Consider the following 9,074-nt stretch of genomic DNA (forward strand, 5'->3'; position numbering starts at 1 on the left):
CATGCTTTCCTTAGTGAGGAGCAGAAAATCATCCAAGTGTTAAAGGCACAAGCACAGACTCAACTAAATTTTAACAACCTTTTTTGAGTAAAGAAAAGACTTGTTCTGTTAAAAAATAATAATGAAAATAATAATGGCAGCCTCCCTAGAGCAAATGATACATTGCTTTTGAAAGTCCTTGGGAAAGTGGAGAGAGCTGTTCAAAAAGTAAGGGATAATTATTTTCATTGTTTCCAAAGTAATCCATCTTCAGTGGGGAAAATATCGGTGAGCAAAGAAAGAGAATTAAACTTCTCCACAACCCCAGCACGTTTGTAATCACAGACCCCGCCTGCTCAGTCGGCTCGGCTGCCATAACAGAGTCTGCATACCCGAAACTAAGTGGCTTTAACAGCAGACCGTATTTCCTCACAGCTGAAGGCTGAAGTCCAAGGCCAAGGTGCCCACAGGGTTGAAACTTCTCTCCACAGCTTGGAGACAGCGGCCTTCTCACTGTGTCTTTACATGGCCTTTCCTGTGTGTCTCTTCTTAGAAGGACACCAATCCTGTTGGGTTAGGGCCCCACCCTTAGGGCCTCATTTAACAATAATTACCTCCTTTGAAGTCCCTATCTCCAAAAACAGTCACATCGAGTTTGGAGGGGACACAGTTCAGTGTCAGTCTGACCTACTGTATCAGAATCTTTATTTTGACAAGATCCCTCCAGTAATTCATACACACATTAAGGCTTGAGTCACACTGGTTTTAGTGTTTAACCGTCCCATCTTTCTTTTTTACATAGCCATATATATATATATATATATATATATATATATATATATATATATATATATATAAATTGAATAAAACTGAATGTAATGTGTAATCAGCTGCTTGTTCAGCTTAACAGTATTTATTTAGCATGTATCAACAGTATCCTATTTAATGTCATATTATCTGTAACATCATATATTATGACCAGAGAATATTCCATCATATGGATGTCTCTTACTGTTCCTAATCAGCTAGGCATTTATGTTGTTTTCCACTTTTTACTGTTATTAAAAACAACAACAACTTGAAATGCCCGTCCTTGAAGCAGCATTTGTGCACAGCCATGTTATCCTAAGAAAAATTTGAATGCAATAACTTTTGTACCCTGTAGGGGGCCCTCGCCAAGCTCAGTCTCCTCAGCCCTCGAGATCTGGAAGCCCCTCCCAGCAGAGGCTCTCCCCACAAGGCCAGCAGCCCCTGAGCCCCCAGTCGGGATCCCCACAGCAGCAGAGATCACCGGGTTCTCCACAGCTGCCCCGGGCATCCAGCAGCGGCTCTCCCAACCAGGCCTCCAAGCCAGGCGCCACCCTCCCCTCACAGCCCCGCCCCCCTGTGCAAGGCCGCAGCACCTCCCAACAGGGCGAAGAGTCCGGGAAGCCAGCCCCACCCCACCCCCATCTCAAGTAAGTACCTCTGATCTGGAAGGGTATTGGGGGGGGAGGGGTTGTGGTGTGGGAGGGACTCAGACAAAGGAAGACACAGGAGGCCTCACCCAGACTTGAAATGAGGAGGAGGAGGCCTAGAGGATGGAACGTGAGGGGCAGGAAGGGCCCTGCAAGGTGAGAGTATAGATTAGGCCCTACCATGACCCTTCAGATATATACACGTATTTGTTCCCTCATGCTGCATAACAAGCCACCCAAAACTTAGAAGCTTAAGGTAAAACCATTTCTTGATTCATAATTTCTCAGTTCAGCAGTTTGTTCGGAGTTTGGCTCAGCTGGGAGGTTCTTCTGCAGGTGCCTCCTGGAGAGTGCCAGATAAAATATAGGATGCGCAGTTAGATTTGAATTTCAGATAAACCATGAGTAATCTTGAGTATATGTATGCCCTCACATATTGCATGGGATGTAACTATACTAAAAAAGTATTTGTTTTTCATCTGAAATTCAGATATAAGCCTATGTTTTTGTTTACTAAATCTAGCAACTTTAGCCCTTGGGATCACTCATAATGCTGCATGCATCTGACAGCGTCACCGGGGCTGGACGGTCACTGGGGCCTCATGCACACATCTGGCACCTGCTGGTTGGCACTGGCTGCCAGCTGGGCCTCCAGTGGTTGGGCTGAGCTTCCTCGTAAGGTAGAATTACAATCCAAAAGGGCACAAGGAGCTCAAGGCCTCTTGAGATGCAATCTTAGAAGCTTCACTGTGTCTTTTCATTCCACCCCCTGCTGTTGGTCAAGGCCAGTTGCATGGCCAAGCCTGGACTCAGAGGCAGCAAAGCAGGCTCTTGATGGGAAGACCTACAAGTCACAGGGTAGAAGGGTGGGTAGCAGGGATAAGAATCTGTGCCATAGTTTCTCCATCACAGTACACTGTGCATTCCCTCTCAAGCCCATCTCTTGGTTTGAGGTTAGAAAGAGACTCCAAATGTGGGGGTCTTTTGGAAAGTGGTTCCCTTCAACTCCAAACACTAATATTATCATAGTTTGACACTAGTATCGACTACCTACTTAGTATGTGCCGAGCATTTTACCTGGTTGGGTGTTTTGTTTTTAATTCTCACAAGCTCCAGCAGGAAGCACCAGAATTTCAAAGGGGGCTGGAATCAGTGAGGGCTTCAGGGATGAGATGAGAATGGAATCCTGGAGACACAGGCCTCCCGATTCCCAAAGTGCTGGGAAGTATAGAGGAGCACCACAGCCTGGGTGGAGACGGCACTTTAAAGTTTGCCAGGTGGGTCTGCACACAGGTGGAGAGCAGTGAAACTGTCTGGAGACACCTGCTGTCTGAGCTGGTGGGCATAGTGAGCCTCCGGTGCTATGGTCACTGGCTGTGAGCCCCAACTTCTGTACCTGAAAACAGGCTACCAGTAACCATCTTTTATGTTAAGTCATGTGGGTGACATATCCAGGATCACACAAGCCTTGGAATGCCTGGTCTCTGGTCTTAATATTTTTGTGATAATGGGCTCACCCACCTGGCTTCCAGGCATGGGATGTATAAGTGTGATGATTGCCGAGGCAATCACAGGAGCCTATGCCTGGTCACCCCCAAACTCCCTTGCCTTTGTTTCAGCAAATCCCAGTCCTTGACTAATAGCCTCAGCACATCGGACACTTCCCAGCGTGGAACTCCAAGCGAAGACGAGGCCAAGGCCGAAACCATCCGCAACCTGAGGAAGTCTTTTGCCAGCCTGTTCTCTGACTAACGGGGTCCAGCCTGGGAGGGGGTGCTGTTACACTCTCCCTCTCCCACCTCATCTTCCTTCTCAGCCTTAGTTTCTGAGGGGAACAGAATGGAGGGCCTGAGAACATACTTTCTAATGCCTCTGACCCAGGAACTGAGTATCTATACTTGTCCCCTTCCCTTCTTCATGACATTCCAGCTTTGTCCGGCTGAGACTGGGCCTTTGAGAGCCTCCAGGTTCCTCAAAATGGGCCTTAATGGTGGGCGTCCATCACCTGTCTCCCTCACCCCCACCCCTCCACCCCCCGCCCTGGATGCTTGCTTCCCTGCCACAGATACCCAAGTGAGATGTCTGTGTGTGGCTAGTTTTTCACATCTCGTTAGTGTTTTTTGCTTGCCTTTGGGCAAAAGCCCCCTCTAGGCCTTGCCCACCTCCATCAAATGAAGACACTGTAGTAGGACCTCAGCAGTACAGGAGGCAATAAACTATTGACAGTGTTTTGCAAACAAAAGGAGACAAACCGGGCCAGCGGAACCTCTCATCTACCATGCTAGTTTCATCTGGAGACCTCACCTGACTTGCAGACATCATGACTGGCCAGGCCCTGGTGGGATCTTGATAACAACGGCAAGAAACCAGGTCCTGTGAGTCACGTGGGGCCTTTCAAACCACAGCAGAGACCAGCAGGAGACGGTGGGGATGCTGCTCCCAGCGGAATGGACAGCCAAGAGCAGCCCACAGGTCCTTTCAAGAAGAGTTTTTGGTTCCCAGAGGCCATCGCCCTCAGCTTCCTGAGGAGTTAGCTTAGGGCTTCCCCACCCACTATTACTTGTGTACCGCCAGGAATTCTCTCTGAATTCCCTCCAGGAATGTTGTTTACTCCTCAAGGACTTCTGAGGAACCAGAGAGAATCAGGTTAACATCACAGGCTCAGAAAGTTGGGAGGATAGTAACCTCTAGTCGGCATTTCACAAACTGCACAGCAAGATGCTGGCAGGCTACTCCATTACAAAAGGGTCCCATGGCCAAACATGTTGGGGAAACACTGTCTCTATTGCTCTTTTTGAGGTTGGTCATACACCTTACATGTCAACAACTTGGAATTCCTATGTGAAGACATTAGGTTTAGCTGTGTTGAACCCAAACCTGTTTGGACAAGCTGACTGCAGAGCTGGAGAACGCGGCCCTGACGCCCTTCTTGGGCTCCTTCCCGCAGAGCACATGGCCTCCAGTGACCACGGAGCAGGGCTGTCCCACATCACAAGCGCCTGGTGCTAGAAACACTGTAGGTGTCAGAGCCAGCCTCCCGGGCCAGAACAGAGCCATGTGATCCCTTCCCAATCCCCTTTGTGACTTGAAACCTGTCTTCCCCTTGCTGTTCACAGGGAAGGGACAGAGGAGGTAAAAATGAAAGTGCCCGTGGCCTAGACCTGCATTCTGAGTGAAAGAGCGAGGGAAAACCTGAGGGCAGGTGTAACACCGAAAAGCCCACCATTTTGGCTTAAAAACAGAAAATACCTGTATAAGCAATCATCACGCTTGTACAAAGATTAAGATTGAAAGGAGTCAATCTCACCCGCTTCTCAGTAATAAAATACAGCTTGAAACACACAGCAAAGGGGCACTAGGTTTGTTTCTCTAAGTGTGGGCCATGGCTGTGTGCACAGCTAGCTTCACCTCAGACCAGCGAGCCAGGATTTCTGGTCATGAGACCCAAACCTCGCTTTGTCCTCTTCCTGCGTGCTTGTGGGAGTTGGACTGGCACCCTGAGCTGAGGCGTCTGGGAAAGCTGCTATAGGAAGCTATATTGGGTGGAATTCATTCATTCATTCCACTCTCGGTGAGCAAAATTAGTGGCTTCATAAACAATGACTATATGGCTTAATTTCCCCATTTTCCTTTATTCTGTCCCTTGTCCATAAAAACATCTCAATGTTCAAACTCTATCTCCCAGATAGTACAAGTAGAGTAGCATTCTGACGTACAGCCATGCACAGATGATCCATGGCACAGCACTAGTTTATAACCAACACCTAAGTTTCCCGCTGGTCTGTGTATGGAAGTCGAGATCAACAAGGGTCTTGTGGAGACCAGAGAGCCCCCCAAATGGACTGTTCTCTCACTTCTAACTTCAATAACTGATTGAATTTTTTTAAATGGGGAAGGACAAAAAGCAGGGGCGAGGGGAGTCACGGGGGCAATTCTAAAAGGTCATTTGTTGGTCGGCTGGCTTTGTTTCACCGCTTTGATCCAAAAAAAAACTCACATTCCCCCTCCAGGCTGACTTGGTGAGGCTGAAACATGCCAGACGCATGTGTGTTGTGTGTGATAAAGTGTAGCACAAGGAGCAGGGATTTAAACACAGCCTCCACAGACCACTCCGCCAGCCAGACAAAACACCTTCTTCCAGACTGTCCTCACAGTGTGCGAAAAGTCCTGCTGTTTAATTAAGTGCCCAGTCAGCTTTCCACAGACACAGACTGCACACCGTTTCTCCTCCATTAATTCCCTGTGTTCTCTCTGTCTTACAACATTCACTCCAACCTTCCGATCCTGCTCAGGGGTACTTAGTTCTACCTCTCCAACATTTCAGGGAGACAGGCCTTCACACTCGGTAACAAATACAATAGCAAACCCCAAGAGCCCAGACATAACCACCTGCTGGCAGTTCTCACTTGAATTTGCTACGAATGGTGTACAAGGAGAAAGCAAGCTAGTGTAGGTACCTTGTGAACAACTAGGTGAATGAAACACAGAGCGCTGCTTGACACAGTAGGTGGTCAGGACATGTTCAGGTTGGAATTAATAAAATGTAAAAAATAAAAATAAAAAAATAAGGCTGAAGGAAAGGTCTCATTTCTAAGTGTATCAACGTGAGGAAGTCATTTGCCCAGGAACAGAATCAAACCAACAGAGCGATTAGTAAACTGAGATAAGCTAAAGAAAATCTATGGCAGTTTTTTACCCTCAGGAAGAGGTTGCAGACTCTAAACTGAGTCTGAAAAGGAATGGGAGCAAACAGCTCAGGGGCCACAAGGCCACCCCCTGGTGAGCACAGCCCAAAGAGGTGAGAATGAGGTGCCACTGTCAGCATCAGTCAGAAGAGACTGGGGCGAGCAGACCAGGACACCAGTTTGCAGAGAAGACCCAGGACCTGGACTCCCATCCTGACCACTCCCTGCGCAGAGGCCCACAGCAGGGCAGAGCTTTCCACAGCAGCGCCCCCTGGCGCCTCCCGCAGGCAGTGCTTTTGGAGCCCCTCCCTTCCCTGCGTTGGGGCAGCAGGTGGTAGCTCATTCTGTTTGAGAGTTTGAGCTGGTTAAAGCGGCATTGCAGATAATGCCAGGATTTCTACTGGAGGAAGAGCCCATGGCCTAGGAGCACTACCACACGTTCCAAATGTTTTCTCCTGGCGTGCAGGCTGGCTGGTTACTAACTGTCCTAGCAAGTGTCAAAGCTATCTTTGACTCCTAAGCAGCCACTGATTCAATTCAGTGTTCACTAATATTTAGGTTCTCAGAGAAGGCGGCACTTGTGGGTTTAGTCAGAGACCAAGTGGAAGATTAGGCAAAAAGCAAGTCAAATCAGTTCATCAATCCAACACAATGCATGCACACAGGCATAGAAGCTTCGTTTCCAGGCAAACATGCAGCCACGCTGATGACATCTCGGCACTAGTCCTGTGCCCAGGGCTCTCAAGCAGCAGGCCAAGAAGAGAGGGACATGGCTGGAAATAGGCATTCCTTAAGGGAAACCAATCCACAAGTGAACGCCCCTCCCACAACGTGTCCATCCTTTACAATCTTAAATACCCTCCGATTTTATTGATTGGCCCTCCCAGTTTTAATTTCAATTTCCAAATTCATATTTTATGTATCTACTCTTCATGGTCTTTCAGAGTCTAGAGAAGAAAGTTAACACTGTCTTGCCTCTCATTATTTCAGTATGGAATAGCAGAAATTTAAGTGCCGGGACCTATTGGGAAATGCCAGGAGACATTAAGATTAAATCTTTATTTCAGGTGACTTACCTAGTACTCTAGTCAGCTGGAGATCATGAAGGAGCATGAACCATGCTTACAGCCCAGCAGAGAAGTGGGACCTTCCAGTGTCTCCCGGGGGCTGCCCAGGGCAGGAGGAAGGCAAACCTGGACACTGGGCCCTGAGTGTAGGGAGCAAAGGGAAGTGTCCAGCTCTGTCAGAATAAGAATGAGAGATATCAGGCTAAGCCGTGATCTCAGGAATTAGAGGCAAGAGTAAGAGGGCAGAACTCAACTGTTTTCCTTAAGGAATTATAAAATCTTAAGCTGGAAAGAGAGCATACATCCCATGATCGATTTCCAGTCATGCCAAACCGTATCTTCCATCTGTGAACAAAGAAGGGGGTGCGAGGGGAGCAAGCTCCTGTTAAAAATAACTAAAGGGGAAAATAAGGGGTCACGGAAAGTCATAAGACCACAAGCCAATGATATAGAACAGCATCTTACTAAAACGTGTAACCGCAGCACTCTGCACTGTCTTGTTTCCATTACACTATATCAAAGCGATGTCAGAAAACCAGGGACTGGGCTACCGCCAAACCGTGATTTCCTTCTCATTACACACCAGCAATATATAAAGCTCAATAGCCCAGGCTAATGAAAAGAACATAGATTTTACAAGCTTCTAACTATAAGTTTAGCTATTCAAGAGGAAAAGCTTTGAGAGTTGTTTTAAGAATAAACTATTGTGAGAGGACTGCCGATTTAGGCATATGGCGCACTGCCCATACCTAAACAGAAAGGCTGTACCTCGGGCCAGCGAGGCCAGGTGAGGCTGGAAAGCAGCACCATCTCTGTGGGACGTGGGCACTGGCACAGGCCTCTCAAGGACCATTCAAGAACTCTGGATCTGGAGAACTCATTGTTTTGTAGTATCTGGTGCTTCACTATGTCCTCCTACACCTGCTACACACATACACGCCACGTGCAACCTGACATCACAAGGGCGCAGAGAGGAGAACTAGGGTATATTTGGACCCATCAATGCTTCAAGGTGACTCTTTTAACCCAGATCCAATTAAAGCCATATGGCATCCAGTTGACACTTACTTTTAAAAAGCTTGTCCTAGAGCTACCATTGCTCAATATCATGGAAATGTCAACAGCCCCAATCCTTTGCCTACACATTAAGCTCTGGATAATTGCATTAGTGACTGAATGTTCTTCACTGTGATGGGGGGAAGAAAAAAAAAAAAAAGGCACTATTATGTGTAGCAAAACATAAAATATTTTCACATGTATGTAGGACTCAAAGTATTCTTGCAGCACATAACACTTCAAACCATTTCCTTATATGCAAAACAGATTTTTAAAATCAGGAAGACAGTTGGCAATATTCCAAAATACTTTCTGTAGATACTAGTATTGTTCAGTTCCTGTGTTGTGATTCATATTTTGTCACTATAGCATGTTTCACAGTTGATTGTATTATAAGACATTTCTGTTTGGCCTTTTTCTTGTAGGAAAAAACCTTAAATTTTGTGTATTTTAACTCTTAAAAAAATAAATGTTCTTCAAATAAGAGTCTATCTTTGAAAAACAAGTACCTGACCAGAATTCAAAGCAGTAAAACTTTGTGTCAAAAGAGGTCATCTAGTTAGATTACAAATTAGGCACCAAGTGTTCAAAACACAAGAGGAAAAAAATCATAATTCCACTCCCGAAGAAGCCCCAAACAAAACAAGATTCCCAATAATCCCATGGCCGCCCACATGCTGCCACAGAGCCCAGAAGTTCACCCCACACTCCGAGTCCCTATAATCCCATGGCCGCCCACATACTGTCACAGAGCCCAGAAGTTCACCCCACACTCCGAGTCCCTATAATCCCATGGCCACCCACCATGCTGCTGCACAGCCCAGTTCACC

The 9,074-nt window shown here is 46.9% G+C and overlaps 1 protein-coding gene across 2 annotated transcripts in view; it reads left to right on the forward strand.

Annotated features, from left to right (window-relative positions):
• The window catches only part of SYN3 (synapsin III), a 372,118-nt gene extending 363,390 nt beyond the window's left edge, over window positions 1-8,728 (forward strand). For both annotated transcript variants that reach the window (XM_045587543.1, XM_036457421.2), the window contains exons 13-14: window positions 1,145-1,436; window positions 3,056-8,728. In XM_045587543.1, coding sequence (XP_045443499.1) covers window positions 1,145-1,436; window positions 3,056-3,188 — 425 coding nt within the window. In that variant the 3' untranslated portion in view covers window positions 3,189-8,728. The remainder of the gene's footprint in view (window positions 1-1,144; window positions 1,437-3,055) is intronic.
• The last annotated feature ends 346 nt before the right edge of the window (window positions 8,729-9,074 follow it).

This window comes from Pipistrellus kuhlii, unplaced genomic scaffold (genome assembly GCF_014108245.1).
Source record: "Pipistrellus kuhlii isolate mPipKuh1 unplaced genomic scaffold, mPipKuh1.p scaffold_m20_p_3, whole genome shotgun sequence".
Taxonomy (NCBI): domain Eukaryota; kingdom Metazoa; phylum Chordata; class Mammalia; order Chiroptera; family Vespertilionidae; genus Pipistrellus; species Pipistrellus kuhlii.